Consider the following 18,142-nt stretch of genomic DNA (forward strand, 5'->3'; position numbering starts at 1 on the left):
AGACTTTATTTCAGTGTTATTTTTAGAATGATTTTGGAGTGACTTGTTTTGGCTATGTTTACAGTAGTAAAACATGTCTCACACTGCTTACACTTAACAAAACCTCTCATCATTTGGAATGTCAAAACAAAAATTATAAAAAAATTAAAGCAATATTTACAAGCAAAGAATTAATTAAATAAGAACGCCTTTGCAAAGGAAACGCAACAACGCGCCCCTGTATTGCGGTTATTGCATTGACTTTCTGCAGTGAGTTTTTTGTGTATGGATACTGACTCCCTCATGAATCGAATAGTTTTTTGATCCCCACTGAATCGAATCGCGATTTGATGCATAAATTTGAATCGGAATTTCAATGCATTTTCGATGCATCGAATACCCCTAAATTTGTATAAGAAGGCCTACTGTAAATAAGATAAGATGGTCAAAACATGGTCAAGTTGTTTATTTGATTTTTATTTTTATAACTAATAAAGAGTGTGTGACTGCTTTCTTCAGCAGATTAAAATAAACTTGGATTTTTTTTATTCTTGGGTTTTGCAACCTTATTCCAGTTATGACAAGTAAACTTAATTTAGCTCCAGTTATGACAAGTAAACTTAATTTAGCTATCGTGAACATTCATTTCAACACCTCAAAAGTTGTTAATTGTGTAAACATGTTATCTAACAACGCTTTTCCAAATTGATTACAAAGATGTCGCTCTACGCCCTACCGATGGTGGTTAGCTGTTTAGTTCATGACGGTGTTTGTTTGAACACTAGGCCACTCTCTGTTGCACACCCTATATGGCCAGTCACTTCGCTATGATTGCAACTACTTCATTGAGTACTTCGCTCTCGACTTGATCATGGAGGGAGGCGAGTGTCGGGGAGTCACTGCTCTCTGCCTTGAAGATGGATCCATCCATCGGTTCCGTGCTAAGAACACGGTATGAAAAGAGTTTGCTGTTATTTTAGGATTACTCGTACAGTTATTATTGATAGAACCACAGATTCTATCCCTCAGTTTTAGAATTAACACAGCTGAATTGAGCCGCTGACAGAGTGTGCTGGGGAACTACTGATTTCTGTTGAATACGCTAACTTTTTAACCAAGTCAAACTGATAAGATCAAAGGACAAGTACAGGTTCAGGAGCGGAATAAACGACAAGTTTAGACACATTTTATGCCTGGTAATTTCTTAAGCGTGGTCACTACTTAAGCTTTCTTGTGTCAGTTTGTAAACAATATAGGCCTATGTTTGTCTCAGGTGCTAGCTACTGGAGGCTATGGTAGAGCATATTTCTCCTGCACCTCCGCACACACTTGCACTGGTGACGGTACAGCTATGGTGTCTCGTGCTGGCCTCTACAACGAGGACTTGGAGTTTGTCCAGTTCCACCCTACTGGTTAGTACAGATAGCCTACTCGTTACTGTTTCCATCGTGTTAGCCAGTGGTAATATTTGCGTTTAATATGCTTTGCCAGCTTTGTTCAGGTAATCACAACTTAAATTAATTTATTGATGAGTTACATTTGGAAAGGATGAATTCAGCCGTTTTAGAATTAGTAATATGACTACATCTGGAATAATTTGGACAGTTAAAGGACTGGCCATCACTGTATTTGAATGAATCACATCCTAATTAATCTATGTAGTTTTGTGTTTATTTTCAGAAATTTAATCATTGTTGTTCCCTCTAAAAATAATAACTGATATTGAATTATGTATAATTTAAACAATATATAGTACACAAATCTAAATAGCCTAATTTGTTGCGAGACTATAAATGGTTTTACACGGACTATACTTGGTTGCAGGTATCTATGGTGCCGGATGTCTGATGACCGAGGGTTGCCGAGGAGAGGGAGGTTACCTCATCAACTCCCAGGGAGAGAGGTTCATGGAGCGTTACGCCCCTGTGGCCAAGGATCTCGCCTCACGAGACGTCGTATCCAGGTCAATGACCATTGAGATCAAGGAGGGCAGGTAACTCACATTCACAGTGTACATTTTATAAAAATATGGATATTGTTAAATATGGTATTAAGAGGTAAAATTGTGAGAAATACCTTTAGATCCTAAAACTGAAGATCCATTAGGGTTTTGGTAGAACAGGAACAAGATGAGCAGAGAAGCGATGGCTCTGGCCAGAGTGACGAGAATCGAAGGACCACAGATGAAAGATGATGTTGAGAAATGACTATTGTTGTGTAGTATGTAATTCTTCACTGATTTAAATTAAAACTCTTCTTCATTAATAAAAAGAAAGCAATTCACTACTCATGAATATTCTGGACTGTACACGAAAATTTACAACACATTTACTTTAAATAAAAATATCTTCTTGGATCCTAGCTTGACACTTGGTACTATAAATTTGGAATCCATATTTAAATGAGAAATGATGAAATAATGCACTTGGAGCGGTAAGAGAGAAAGAGAGATTAAAATATTTAATATGAACTAAACCAAAAGGTAAGCACTGTGTACTGTGAGAGAGGTGAGTCTAAACTGAACTGACTAGTACGAAGTGCTGTAGTGAACTTTGGACAGTGATGTCATCATATCAGCTGTTGTATCCTTTCAATAACTGAACTAAAAACTTGACTTGAATGTTAATACTACTTGATTAATTGTTTATATTTGACTGTATATAGTTCATATGTTATTAAATAAATATTTTATTAAATGTCCTTAGTTGAATTACTAAATATTTAACATACCGGCCCCCCCTGAACCCCTGGGTTCTGAAAACAACACAAAAAATGAGAAAATCAATAAAAAAGGGGGGTGGTAACTCCTCTTCACTATTCCATAGGAAGGACAGACACCTTTGTCACAGGACGAGAGAGGTGTCCACTTGCGGTCTTCAGGTGCACGACCCGTACTATTCCATCAGTACCAGGTGAAACGGAGAGAACTCGTCCAAGCTTCCAGGAGAGTGGAGGCAAGTTGTCTTCATGAATGACAACCAAGTCATTGACTTCAATATTCTTCTTGGGGTTGACCCATTTATTTCTCTCTTGAAGAGTGTACAGATACTCTTTCTGCCAGCGAGCCCAGATATGTTGACTGAACTGTTGGACTACCTGCCAGCGTTTTAATCGGTTGATAGGAATGCTACGCAAGTCAGGTTCAAGAGGTGTCATAAGAGGACCACCTACTAAAAAATGACCTGGCGTCAAAGCTTCTAGGTCCGAGGGATCAGAAGAAAGAGGAGTTATAGGCCTAGAGTTCATCATTCCTTCAATACGGGTGATTAAAGTCGAAAACTCTTCCAGTGACAGGGTCTGTTGTCCAATGACTCTTATTAGGTGAAATTTCACACTTTTGACGGCCCTCTCCCAAAGGCCTCCCTGATGAGGTGCATGTGGAGGTAAGAAGTGAAATCTAATATTGAAATTCTCAGCGTAGCATTGTACTGTGGAATCCTTGATTAAATTTTCAAAGTTGCGTCTGAGTTTTTCGGATGCACCTGTGAAATTTGTAGCATTGTCACAGTGAATATCTGAAACGATTCCTCGTCTGGAGACAAATCTGGTAAGAGCGGCTAAATAGGCATCCGCTGTTAGGTCGGTTACTACTTCTATGTGTACCGCCTTAGTAGAGAAGCAAATAAATATACAAATATAAACCTTGATAGGTTGAACTCGTCTTAGTAGATGTTGCTTCACAAAGAAGTGTCCTGCATAATCTACACCAGATATGGAAAATGGCCTTGAAGGTGTAACTCGATTCATAGGTAATTCCCCCATGAGTGGAGAAGAATGAGGAGGTTTACATCTGAAACATTTTATGCATTTAAAGATCCTAGATCTTATTAAGCTTCTAGCACTGAGAATCCAGTACTTGTTTGCCAGCATAGCCTGAGTTAGAGTTGGACCAGAGTGCAAATATAAGACATGATGGTGGTCAATCAAAATATCAACTAACCTATGACCTTTAGGTAGCAAGACGGGGTGTTTGTGATCTTCAGAGATATCAGCCTTGTTTATTCTTCCCCCTACTCGAATGAGGCCATCTTTATCCAGATAAGGAGCTAGGCGTCTAATGCGTACAGAGCAAGGTTTATTGGATTTCAAACATGAGATTTCTTCAGAAAAATATTCTCGTTGAACCAATTTACAAATCAGGTTATGAGCCTCTTTTATCTCCTGAGAAGTTAAATTCCCAATTTGTTTAACTTTATTTCTGGTGTTATGAATGAAGCGCAGCAGGTATGCGGAAACATGAAGTAGTGTTGTCCAAGATGAGAAGCGAGTGAGGAGAGAAAATGGTTCATCCGGAACAGCAGAGAGAGTGTTAACTGTGAGAATCTTAGTTTCAGGGATAGACTCTTCAGGTAAAGATTTACAGACAGACTTTGGCCAATTTTCTTCAGAGTTACACAACCAGACAGGTCCATTCCACCAAAGTGTGTGGTTAATCAAATCTTGTGGGGCGGTACCCCTTGACCCAACATCCGCTGGATTTTCTAGTGATGAAATATGTTGCCAAAATGAAGGTGGGATGTTTTCCTGTATTTCTGCAACTCGATTTGACACATAAACCTTGAGTCGATAAGAGGGCATGCCAATCCATGAAAGCACGATTGTGGAATCGCACCAAGCTGTGTATGAACTAATCTTGCAGTGAGGTGAGAGAAGTTGTATACAGTAATTTAGGAGCTTAGACATCAGGTGTGCTCCGCAGAGCTCCAAGCGAGGTATGGAAATACGCTTCAGAGGTGCGACTCTTGACTTCGCTATCAGAAGATAAGTCGATATAATTCCTTGTGAATTTACAACTCTCAGGTAAACACAACTACAATATCCTGCTTCACTTGCATCAGAAAAAGCATGTAGCTGAATATCTTTAGCTGAAGAAAGTCCCACGTAGCGAGGTATCTTGAGCATTTCAATATATGGAAGTTCATTGGCGAACTTGTTCCAAACTGATATAACGCTGTCGTCTAGGGGTTCATCCCAATCGAGACCAAGTGTCCATAAGTATTGCATGAAGGATTTGGACCAGAAGGTTACAGGAGTTAACCATCCTGACGGGTCATAGATCTGTGATATCACACTTAAAACAATTCTTTTTGTAGGAGTTTCCTTAATATTTTGAGTTCCTACAGAATAAGAAAAAACATCTTCATTAGGAATCCATTTAAGTCCTAAAACACTATGAACTGGTTGTTCGGGAGCTCGAAAACCAATAGGTTTTTCTTTGTGATCTTCAGGGATTGACTGTAAGAGTAATGGATTATTCGAAGACCATTTTCTTAACTCGAAACCTCCTTTTTTGAGTAACTGAACCACATCATTTTTCAACAAAAGAGCGTTTTCTACGCAATTACTACCCAATAGGGCGTCATCGACATAAATCTGATCCTTTAGAGCAGTTGCGGCTAGAGGATGATTTTTTCCTTCATCAATAATGAGTTGTTGAATGACACGATTTGCCAAGTAGGGCGATGATGTGAGCCCATAAGTGACAGTCGCTAGCTGATAGATTTGAAGAGGCATTTTATCATTCTCTCTCCAGAAAATAAGTTGAAATATCTGATCAGATTCCTTTACAAGGACTTGTCGAAACATCTGCTTGATGTCGCATGAAAAAACAACCGCATGTCGGCGAAAGTTGAGAATGATGTCACATATGTTGCTGTGGAGTTTTGGTCCTTGATGAAGAATACTGTTGAGAGACAGAGATGTTGATGTAGGTGCTGATGCGTTGAATACTACCCTTAATTTTCCATCTTTAAAAATTCCATGATGTGGAAGGTAGTAATGAGGATTATTTTTAAGACGTGGTGACTGACAGAGTGTCATATGTCCCGAAGACAAGTAATCTCTCATAAAATCAACATAAGTTTCCTTGAAATCAGGATTAGAATGAAATTTATTCTCCAGAGACCAGAATAGGGATTTTGCCATTTTGCTCGAGTTGCCTAATGTTGACGGATCGTCTGAGAAAGGCAAAGAGACAATATATCTTCCTTCAGGAGTGCGAGAGTGCGTAGATACAAAATGTTTTTCACATTTTTCTTCGGCTAAGAATTGCTTGCTTGTAAGAGGGGGTTCCTCTACAGCCCAAAACTGTTGGATAGAGGTGTGTAGATCCAAACTATTGGTGGTTAAGAGTGTGACTAATCCATGAAATGAATTTTTGCAAGTTGAGGCAACAGGGGTCGATCCTAAGAGCGCATATCCAAAAATGGTGTCAATTGCTACAGGCATATTCTCACCAAGTGACAAAAACTGGCCTTTCACAGAGGAGGCAAAAAGGTCAGCTCCAATTAGAACATCAATAGGAGCGGGTTTATCAAAAGTAGGATCGGCTAACATTAAATGTTGCATCTGTGAGCGAACTTCAGGAGTGATCTTAGCTCGAGGTAAATCTGGAGTGATATTATCCAAAATGAAGACAGGGTGAGAGCTTGCCAATACATATCCACTAAGGGACTGGAGAGTGACATGAGTTAACCCTTTTGTTTTCACCTGAGCAGACGAGATGCCATTAATAAGCGTTTTATTAGCATGAGAGCGCTTAATCCCTAAAGACTGAGCACATCTTTGAGTAATGAAGGTAGACTGAGCAGCAGAATCTAAAACTCCCCTACAAACTAGGGTCTTACCTTCGCTTGATTTTACCACAATTAAAGCAGTGGCAAGAAGAACTGTGTTCTCTGTATTTGTCAAACCAACAAAACCAGATTCATTTTTATTTGAGTCAGAACTTGGAGCTCGTTTGTCTGTGTTACCTTTAGACACATTAGGAGAGGGATTATTTTCAGAATCCATAAAATGCAAAAGAGAGTGATGTTTTCTTTTACACGTAGAACATGTACGCCATGAATTGCATTCCTTTACCTTATGCTTATCGCCAAGACAGTTGGTGCACAAATTTTTGCCTTTAACAAAATTATACATTTCTTGTGAAGTCAATTTAAGAAAACCTTTGCATTGATAGATTTTGTGATCTGCACCTGCGCAAAATGTACAAACAGTGCGAGGAGTTGCAATAAGCGCCGATTTATTTGAGCGCTGAGGGGGTTTTACTTGAGTGTGGTGGCCTAAGGTACCCTTAAGAGATGATCCCACATTAGTAAGATTAGCTGCTTCAAGATTTACACAGTGAGACTCAATGTACTTGGTTAACTCATCTAACTTAGGAGTTACAGAGTTATCACTTCGACTCTGTTCAAAATGATGGCGAAAATCAGAATCAAATTTTCTTAACAAGTGAGAGGTCAAAATTAAATTTTCCTGAGAAATTTCTTCATCTAGAGCTTTAAGTGCTTCAATGTTTTCATTTAAAACAGACAAAAACCTTCTAAGTTGCTTCACTGAGGGATTGTGAAGAACTGGTAAGTCTAACACATTGTTGACATGAAGAGATATTAGTAATCTTGTATTCTGATACCTTTTAAGTAGAGATTCCCATGCAATAAAATAATTAGCATTAGTCATAGGGATGTTTTTAACAACTGAAAGTGCCTCTCCCTCAAGACAGCTTAACAAATAACTCATTTTTTCAACACCAGAAATACTATCATTTTTATGAATAGTATTTTCAAACAAATTTTTGAACGCCATCCACTTTTCATGTTGACCTGAGAAGGTACCAAGTTGAAGTTTAGGAAGCTGTACACTAACCTTAGTTGTAGCTACTTGGCTGATAGCTGCATTGGAATCATCCAGGTTTGGCTGGCTCGACTGGTTAGAGCTTGGGGAAGGTATCAAGTTCACACACAAAGAGTGAATAGACACATAGAGATCACTTATTTCATCTTGTAATGTTGAAATTGTAGTGATATTTTCACTTTCATCTAATTCCTCAGGTAAAGGCACAGTGCCGAACAACTTATTCACTAATTTGTCAAAATCATTATTTTTGGCTGTAGCGGTGGAATCCAAAAGAGTGAGCTTTGTTATAAGTTGAGGAGTGATAGGTTCCTTTTCGATAGCAAGCACTTTTGCTTCAATTGACTTAAGCCTGGCTAGCACAAGCTCAGATTGCTTCACAAAAGTTGAGAACCTCATTTTGAATAAGTCTTAAATTCAATAAAATTCCAAAATAAAAATAAATGCAGATTAAAATAAGTTTATAATGAGCAAAACTTATTTAAAGACAGCCAGGATTCATTGTATTAAATATTAATATTAGTCAACTTGAAATCAGAGAGAAATATTCAGCCATAGTATAGGCCTATAAAAAGTTTAAGTCCCAGAAAATATCTACCTGCAATTATTTCCAGATAATAAATTTGAAATTCAATAAAACATGTTATTTCAAACACAAACTGTAATTAAATGTTCAATCCGTATTAATAAACATTCTTCTGTCACTTTAATTTAAAAGTGTAAGCAAACAATTGAGGTTATGAAAACATAAACAAAGTCTTGCATAATGACATTTAAGTTTTCATTTCTATCCATCAGCAGCGCTAGTGTTGATCAGCTGTGAAGTTGGTATGACTTCCATGATTTTCTGAATATTCAGCAACAAGAGAGAAACTTGTTTCACATTACAGGGGGGAGAGAGGGGGGCAGACAGGATGCAGCCCGATAATGCACAATAGAGAATAGACAAACTATGCATGAAAATACAGGAGTTGTAGACAGTACAGTCTGAGAACAAAATTTTCTGTCTGGGACAACAAAACTTTATGTGTTATTTCACAAATTACTGCAACAATTTAATAAATTGATAATAATGTGATCAAAAATATTTAATCCTCTTGTTAATGATACTTAATGTTGATGACAGATTTATTCAATTAATTTATTCAGTTCAAATAAATACAAAACTTAATAGTCACAGTAGATTATTTTCCATAGGCTGGGAAACTTCCGGCTCGAAGGACCATGTTAAATATGGTATTAAGAGGTAAAATTGTGAGAAATACCTTTAGATCCTAAAACTGAAGATCCATTAGGGTTTTGGTAGAACAGGAACAAGATGAGCAGAGAAGCGATGGCTCTGGCCAGAGTGACGAGAATCGAAGGACCACAGATGAAAGATGATGTTGAGAAATGACTATTGTTGTGTAGTATGTAATTCTTCACTGATTTAAATTAAAACTCTTCTTCATTAATAAAAAGAAAGCAATTCACTACTCATGAATATTCTGGACTGTACACGAAAATTTACAACACATTTACTTTAAATAAAAATATCTTCTTGGATCCTAGCTTGACACTTGGTACTATAAATTTGGAATCCATATTTAAATGAGAAATGATGAAATAATGCACTTGGAGCGGTAAGAGAGAAAGAGAGATTAAAATATTTAATATGAACTAAACCAAAAGGTAAGCACTGTGTACTGTGAGAGAGGTGAGTCTAAACTGAACTGACTAGTACGAAGTGCTGTAGTGAACTTTGGACAGTGATGTCATCATATCAGCTGTTGTATCCTTTCAATAACTGAACTAAAAACTTGACTTGAATGTTAATACTACTTGATTAATTGTTTATATTTGACTGTATATAGTTCATATGTTATTAAATAAATATTTTATTAAATGTCCTTAGTTGAATTACTAAATATTTAACAGATATGATAATCTAAACTATGCAATTGTGCCGGTACTAGTATGTTTAGTGAACTGTCACACCTTGTTAAGCTTTGTCTTTGTATTAGATTGGTAGATTGTTGTACATTTGGGTCATACAACATAATAATTATTTTTTTAACTGCAAAATAAAAAAAAAGATTATAGTAAAAAACTTTTCCATAAATTTGTTGCTAAAAAATATACATTGGTCGAAATAATTTCTATCCTTGTAATTAAGACTAAAAAAGTGTACAGTAGTTTTATTTTTATACTAATCAACTTGTGACTAAGAATATGAATTTTTTTCTTCAAATAAGTCTTTTTTGCTTCGGTCCCAATACAACTAACTTACACCACAGTCCCGCTGAATTAAAACCTTCAGAACATCCAGCTAATCAGAACCACCTTTTGATGAAAAGAACAGTATTGTCTTTAATGTAATAACATAGCTGTGTGTTCTGAAATACCAACCAGGATGTCCATCCAGGTATACTACCAAAATGTTTCAAACTGAATGCATAGCTATGTAGGTTTCCAAACCATGCACTATTACACTATAATTGCACTATTACAGAGGCTGTGGTCCAGAGAAGGACCATGTATACTTGCAACTGCACCATCTGCCTCCAGATCAGCTGGCCACCAGGCTGCCGGGTATCTCTGAGACTGCCATGATCTTCGCTGGAGTGGACGTCACCAGGGAGCCGATACCAGTGTTGCCAACCGTGCACTACAACATGGGTGGTGTGCCCACCAACTACAAGGGTCAGGTGTGTAACAGCCGCTTTACTCTATTATCCACCGTACGGTACCGTGTAAATTATTCACAAGCCTTGTGTAGCACTGAAGCAGTCTCAGTGACACTAGCTGTCCTAAATCAATAATCATCAGGACGTGCAATGCACTCCTTTTACTATGTTCTTACACTTTTTCCACTATTCTTATTTTGACCATATCGAAGTCTCAAACAAATTATTTCAGTCAAAATACCAATGTATGAAAACAGAAAGCTAAAAAAAATGAGTAGAATGTACTTTGGAGTAATTCACAAGAATTGTGAGGACAACTATACATAACATAGATAAGACTTCACAATGTTGTATCCTATATAGTTCAACCTTTTAGTTTAGTTTGGAGGTTAACTTTAAGAAAGGACCACGAGTTCCTAAGTTTGCCGCAATAAAGAAGTATTTTCATTTCATTTCATTTAAGGGATTGGACAGCAAGCTTCGGTCTCTAAGGTGCTGTGTTTGAATCCCGCTAATCATCATTGGTTTTTATGTGATAATGCCACAACTTCTAGGAATAGCTTGAAGTAATGTGTAAAACAGTTCCGGGCTAGAGCCTAGCGTCCTAGGACGTAAAGGCGAGACAAAAAGAAAAAAAAATATTCAAAAGGGAAAGTAAGTTTAGGCCTACACAAAATTAATAACTAGGTCTATAGGCTTTATTTCTTTTCAAATTGATGAAATTTGTTTACTAGGTGGCTTAGTGATGTTATTTGCTCGGGCTTCAATATATTTAAAGAAAATCCAGTTCCGGAAAAATCCAGAGATAAATATATCCTGCCAAATATTTTTCTAACCTGCTTTTCAAATTTGTTGGTCTTGACCAACTCTATAAGTTATTGTTCTGAGTATCTTTATTTATTTTTACAATGTTATCCTCTGTAGGTGCTCACCCTGAAGGATGGTGAGGACGCCATTGTACCAGGTCTGTACGCCTGTGGAGAGGCCGGATGCTCCTCTGTACATGGAGCCAACAGGCTGGGAGCCAACTCTCTGTTGGATCTGGTTGTGTTCGGACGTGCCTGTGCCAAGGCCATCGCTGAGGAGAACAAGCCCGGCGAGAAGATTGGAGATCTCAGTCCGGTCAGTTGACAAAAACAAAATCCTCAATAATTTGAATTCATGACAGGGAAGTAGGCCTTATAGTGTTACAAGTAATAAGTAAACATTTTAAATTCATACCAATCATAGAACTAATAGAATTAATAATAGAATTAATGAACTCTGGAAGTTTGGCTACTATTATCAAATGTTGTGGGTTCAGATGTAGTTTAATATTCCTATGTCCTATCCAGGTTTAGATGCTCTGTAAAGGTAACATCAGCTACTGTAACCACTGAGTGTGCAATATGGGAGCAGGGTTACCAGTGAATACATTACTATCTTTATGTACGCCTGATCATACTGTGTACTTTTTGTCGATAACAATCATAATTGTAAACAACATGGTTTTTAGGTGAAGTCAATAATTTTTCTAGATACCGGTAAATATTTGTGGGTGCCACTCGCCTTATTGAAATCAGGAGAACACAGTCCTTAAACATTATGTTTTTATTGTCATTGCCACAGTTAGGAGTTCTTTTTTTAGATACATATCTTCTTATCGTGTTTTTTGAGGCAAAGACCATCCTAATATTTTGCTTAGCATTCATACTCCTCCGTCCTTGTGTAAAGTTTGCTATGTAGGTCAAACATCAAAAACGGCTCTTATACGTGTTCATGAACACATAAAAAGGTTTATACACGTGTAACCTACGGTTCTAAAATATGTGAACACTTTTATGACACCCGGCATTGTATAAAGTGGGAAGAAAGCTGTATTTTATACAAGGAGCCTAATTTGATGAAAAGGAACATTATAGAGGCATTGTTTATTTCTTCAGATAAAGGCTCATTGGCCAACAAATCCATTGAGCCTGGTTTACAATACGTTAACAAAGAAAGCAATTAAAGGATACATAGAAAGGTCAAAACAAAGGAAGATTCAGTAGAACCCCTCATGTTCGACCTCAGCATAACCGACAACATAGTGTCCAACCGTCAACTTGCTTCCTGTCGAGCGGGATCGGTTGACCGATAGGCCGATCGGCGATCACGGATGTTGCCGTAAGCGCGGCAGATGATCACCACTGTCGTCGCTTACAGATTTTGCCGGCATCTCGGGAGACGATTATCGAAGTCGCGGAGACTGCAAGTTACCTTTACGGGTTTGTTATGGTTGACAATTACAAATGTCGCGGAAACTTCAGTTTATGCTCCTCCCGATATCCAAACTTTTGGCCGTATTTTTAGCGAATTTCCCTATAGATAGGGAAGTAGCTCTAGTAGCTATAGTAGTAGGGAAGTAGCACAGAGAGAACAAAATAAATATAGAGCGGCTTTCCCTATACTGAATGTATACGAGAAAGTGATGTTCGGACCATGGGAACAAGGTTTTATGGGGTAAAAATTTGTTTTTCTCATTTTTGACCCTCAAAACAAACATTTCCAATTTATATATAGACCATTTTATAGAACTTAAAAAACAAGATTTAGTATGTCAACGTTTTTTTGTACGCTTATTTGTTTCAGAGAAAATTCAAAAAAAGTAAATTTAAAACCCCCATGTTTTTACGAAGAGTATTTAAAAACACACTCTATTACCTTCCCTGTAGCAGCAAACTTAAGTACTCATTAAACCTAATGTTATTTAAACAGGCTATAATTAATTGAAAATAAAAACACGCAAATGGAAACTCGTTTAGTATGCAGGTTTGCTGCGGCGAGTGTATTAGAAATCTGTGTTTGTGTGTGCGATGAACTGTGGTGACAAGGACTGTGTTCTGATTTCAATAAGGCGAGTGACGCCCAAAAATAGTTATCTAACAGATGATAACAAGCATATCATTAGGATGCTGTTTAGGTAGGTTAGTGCAATAGAGACAGAAACTTCACCGCTCTTCTACTCTTCTCTGAATACCGTAACAAATGATGAAGTCTGCAGCAATTTGTTGAATAACTGTACAAAATAGCAAAAGCGATGGTTGTGCGGAAATTGTACTAATACACAATTGGAAATGTCTATTTTTTCCTGCCACTCGAAAGATTCAATTTATACTGACAGATATTTTCTTTCCTTGCTATACACTCTGGCCTGACTTACGGTGTGAGAATGAGTATCTAGCAATAAACAAAATATATACAGCAATATTTACTATTCAGAGTGTTCCTTTCTCTTTAGTAATTTTTTATTGTCTTATGTTGGTATTGTTACAGAATGCTGGAGAAGCTTCAGTCGCTAACCTGGACGGGGTGAGGTTTGCCGATGGAGCAGTTCCGACGGCCACTCTGCGTCTCAACATGCAGAAGACCATGCAGGCCCATGCTGCTGTGTTCAGAGAGGCTGAGAGTCTACAGGCCGGCTGCCGAAAGATGGAGGCTATCTACAAAGACCTTTCTGATGTCAAGGTAGGCTAATTAGAGTAATGTTGGGGTTTTTAAAGAATAAAAATCAGCGACAGTAGTGTCAAATATTGTGCTTCAGGCTAGTATGTGTTGTCGCTTTGTTTAAAGGTCAACATAAACAATACATTAAACACGCTCACACATAAGGTAAAAAGAATCATCGATGATGTTATCTCTAAATGAAATAGGCCTAGTACACCACTAGAAAGAGACTCTTTCACTGATAAAAGAATAGTTTACTTGAGGTACAACATAACAGAAAAACAAAACAAAACATTAAACAATATATCAAAAGCTGTTGCAAATCAATAAAGTATTGAAATGAGGAAGAGAATTAAACAGCTGGGGCAAAGTTGACGCCACAAGACAGTAAAAAATTTTGTTTTATCATTATTTGTGTTTATTTTTGTAACCTTGATGTGAGTATTAACTTGTAGCTCTTTTGAAACAATCTGGATTGCGTAAATGAAGGTATTTATACAAAAACTTAGTATTTAGATACAAACAGGAGAGTAAAATTCAATAAAACTTTGTTTGTGGAAAATTTACGTTAAATGCTACTAAGCACTCCACAGGCTAAGTTCCAAGCCTTAGGCATGTGTGTTGATGGTATCTATACAGTGTGTTAAAAAAGTCCCGGAACGGCTTAATATTTTTTTTAACCAACTTAGATACGGTGGTACAGTTTTGTATCTAGATATTTATCATAAAAACCTACCTTTTTAAGCAATTATCAATTTTCCTCTCCTCCAGGGGGCGGCCCACAAAGAGTAAGAAGAAAATCTTTAAAGTAAGCATAGGTTGCACATAAAATTAAAGGTCGTTAAGCAAACGATCAATCCACCAAGTTAGGAAGTAAATCTTAATTTTATTTGTATGATATATAGTGATGATATTCTCATGACAGGTTCATGACAGAAGCCTGGTGTGGAACACTGACCTGGTCGAGACTCTGGAACTGCAGAACTTGATGATCAACGCCATGCAGACTATATTCTCTGCTGAGAACCGCAAGGAGTCCCGAGGAGCCCATGCTAGAGATGACTTTAAGGTAAGAAAACACTTTAAATCTTGATAAAATACAAACATTCAACAGACCTGTTTTGTTGTGTGTTCTGTTTCTGATTGGTCAAAACTTGATACCTAGTTTTACCCATTTTGACTTTTTACAATAACACACAAAAGTCTTTCTAATCTCAATTCCCCTAATCCAAGCCAACTGTGAGAAATTGTACAATAATTTTGATGACCACCATGACCAGAAAAAGTTTGAGTGAATTGATTGGAAGCTTTTTATGGAATCGGAAAACTTGAAATAATGTCAATAGCCATTGGCTGAAGGTCCATTTATTAACGGCATTCCATTAATAATTCCCTTTTAAGGCCGATGTGTAAGGAGAAGAACATTATCACGGAAGATGATCACAATGTTGTCTTGAAATGATCACGTTGGTTACATGATCATTGAACGTGATATGCGTGTTGTCGTGACCATCACACAGTGTTGTCATGATTGCAAGGGTTGATGTCGTGACCAATAAATGACCATTTGAAGCCATAAGAATAAATAGTTTAATTTTTACACAATTTACTGCATTTATGACTAATAAAACCATTTGGTAATCCAATCCAAACAGTGCCTACTCCCAATTAGTTTGGATCAGACCTTGATGTACTGAAGCTTACTGAACACTCTCTTACAGACAACCTAGACAAATAGGTCTAGGTTTAGTATTTTTAAGAATACTCTGACGTATTATCATAAAAGCAAAGTGTATAGAGTGTGTTAATGCTAAGAAGTAAAATGTTAACACAATAACACTCATGTGAAAGTATTCTTGTTGCTAAATAATAAATGCTGACAATTTTCTGAAATATTGAACAAATGCTGAATTGTTTGTAGCTGACTATTAATTCTTAAAAGTAAAATTCAAATGTATATATTTGATCATAAACATGTTAATATAATCAGTGACTAATGTTGTGTTACTGTGCAGCTAAGGGTTGATGAATACGACTACAGCAAGCCTTTGGAGGGACAGACACCCAAACCTATGGAGCAGCACTGGAGGAAGCATACCCTCACCAAGATGGACATTTCAACTGGAAAGGTACATTAAACCACACACAACTACATGTATTACTCATCCTAGTGTTGCTCTGTAATGCAATCATTCTGAGTTTGTATCGAAGTTTTAAGGCCTGGGTGCGATTTTTTCCGCTGCAGAATTAAAACGACACTGGTTTAATGGAGTTCCCATGTGTGCGGTTCCACTGACTTGCGATTCCGCATCCCGAAATTTCCGTTCCGCATGGCGGAGAAATCATACTGGTCTGAGAGCAGTAGCAGTGCGGATTCCGCCAGCGGAGAAGAGCCATCAAATATTGTGACCGTGCAGATGTTAGGTATCAAGTGTTGAACGGATCTGATTGCGGTTGAAACCCCTTAAGTTTCGTTAAATAAATAGCAAAAATACTAAATATTGGTACATACCTTAGTGTTACCGCTAGTTTCATCTCGGCATTCAATGGTTGTTTGTCTCGATTAGTAGCGTTGGTGGGTAACTTAAGTCATCTTTGATGAGATCAACCATAAAGAAAAATTGGTCTTTTGACACACGGAAGTACCGCTTAAACTTAGTTTCGTTGTCAACTAAATGATTACGAACCAGAATGTTATACGCCCCTTCACTGTCCCGATTCTTAAATATTTCACTTCGGTCACTGTGACTTTACACTAACAAAGATAAAAGATCGACAACATCATCATCAATGCCATCATATAGCATCAAAGCCAAAAGGGCTTTCCTCTTTCTATCCATACTCGTCGCTAGTTTGGACAGAACTGAATCTCCGCAACGTTATTTTCGCAGTCTGTAGAACCACCCCTCTGATTTTTCGCTGGCGGAGATTCCGCATCCTGTGGAACCATAGCTTTACAAATAAATTGAAAATGGTTTCTTTTCTAAGTGTCTTTGTTCAATTGAAATTTAAGTAATAAATTAAATAAATACAGTTCAATTTAATCCAGACTTTTTTATATCTGTCCAGGTGATCTTCGAATACAGACCTGTGATTGACAAGACCTTAGATGAGAAGGAAGCAGCTACTGTACCTCCAGCTATTAGATCTTACTAAGTGTGATCCTTTCAACCTTTAGTATTACACTTCAGTACTTATCGATAAAAATCAGTATTGAACTTCTAATCAAAGCATGAACTGCTGATCGCTTTTATTTATTCAATGTCGCACACTCGAATCTCCAAAGATAAATGAATTGTGAGAGTATTTATTTTTTTAAGGAACGACCTTAGCCGGAATTTTGGAACGGGGGTTTTAGTGATCCGTTTTGTATTAAATTTGTAAATATTCCATTTCCACCATTACACTTTATATTGTGTTGGTTGATTGTATAGATAGTTAAGTGTTTGGTTATTAATAAAAGTGTAATAGCCCATATTTAGTTTTTTTCCCCAACCAATTGCTTTATAATAACTGTAGGAAAGAAATAAAGTGTAACACAGGTGCAAATTTCCTTTGCGGCACTCAAAAACTTTCCACACTCGCCTATGGCTCGTCACAGATAATATAACCCCTACTACAGATATCTTACTGATGGCGGAGCAGTGCTGCACTAGGACAGCGTAGTTGGCCCGCCAACATCCAGGAGCGCTGCTAGCACTGCACACCACGCGGGGTACGGGGGCAGAGGAGAGACAGGGTAGTTGAGGAGAGGAGAGGTGAGGGTAGCGCCTCTGCTTCTGTCTCCGTTCTCGCCGAAAAATCAAGAAGTGTGGTCGCATTTAACTGACCTACATGACACTACACCTACACCAAGCACGCGTGTTGTTGAATTTTAAGCCTTGTTGCCGGGTTTAAATATATCAGTACCGTAAAAGTTATTTTGTGATAACGTTATTTGACTGTGATATATATTCCATTAATTTGTGTGTTTTTGTAAATATTTAGTAAGTTATTATGTAAATATTTAGTAAGTATTTTTTATTTTAGTATTTTCATTCTTCTGTTCATTATGTCAAGAACAACGTGCTCGTACAGAAACTGTTTTAACAGTTCGGCAAAGTTAAAAGGTCTTAAAATGTTTTGTTTTCCTCAAGATAGTATGTTATCACAACTATGGATTAAAAATTCAGGTGAGTTAAGTGTATTTATTGCTGGAAAACCATTTGCAGTTATTAAAAGTGAACAACTGAAGTGAGGAAAGAGCTGTTAGTTTTGGTTTTGCAAACGTTTTTTTAATTCTATTTTCCAACGGAATTATGCTAATCTATTTATATATCTATATCTATCTATTATTATGTAATGCGTAAGCAGGTTTTGTGAATTGTGAACAGTCAATAAGTTTGCGAATTTCTTAA

At 37.2% G+C, this 18,142-nt stretch overlaps 1 protein-coding gene across 1 annotated transcript in view; it reads left to right on the forward strand.

Annotated features, from left to right (window-relative positions):
- The window catches only part of LOC128988372 (succinate dehydrogenase [ubiquinone] flavoprotein subunit, mitochondrial-like), a 28,352-nt gene extending 11,132 nt beyond the window's left edge, over window positions 1–17,220 (forward strand). The window contains exons 6-14 of the mRNA XM_054409614.1: window positions 765–931; window positions 1,253–1,391; window positions 1,804–1,972; window positions 10,106–10,301; window positions 11,205–11,402; window positions 13,575–13,766; window positions 14,671–14,814; window positions 15,761–15,874; window positions 16,815–17,220. Coding sequence (XP_054265589.1) covers window positions 765–931; window positions 1,253–1,391; window positions 1,804–1,972; window positions 10,106–10,301; window positions 11,205–11,402; window positions 13,575–13,766; window positions 14,671–14,814; window positions 15,761–15,874; window positions 16,815–16,901 — 1,406 coding nt within the window. The 3' untranslated portion in view covers window positions 16,902–17,220. The remainder of the gene's footprint in view (window positions 1–764; window positions 932–1,252; window positions 1,392–1,803; window positions 1,973–10,105; window positions 10,302–11,204; window positions 11,403–13,574; window positions 13,767–14,670; window positions 14,815–15,760; window positions 15,875–16,814) is intronic.
- The last annotated feature ends 922 nt before the right edge of the window (window positions 17,221–18,142 follow it).

The sequence above is a fragment of the Macrosteles quadrilineatus genome, unplaced genomic scaffold (assembly GCF_028750875.1).
Source record: "Macrosteles quadrilineatus isolate MER2022 unplaced genomic scaffold, UCM_ALF_1.0 Scaffold_3__2_contigs__length_128488019, whole genome shotgun sequence".
Lineage (NCBI taxonomy): Eukaryota > Metazoa > Arthropoda > Insecta > Hemiptera > Cicadellidae > Macrosteles > Macrosteles quadrilineatus.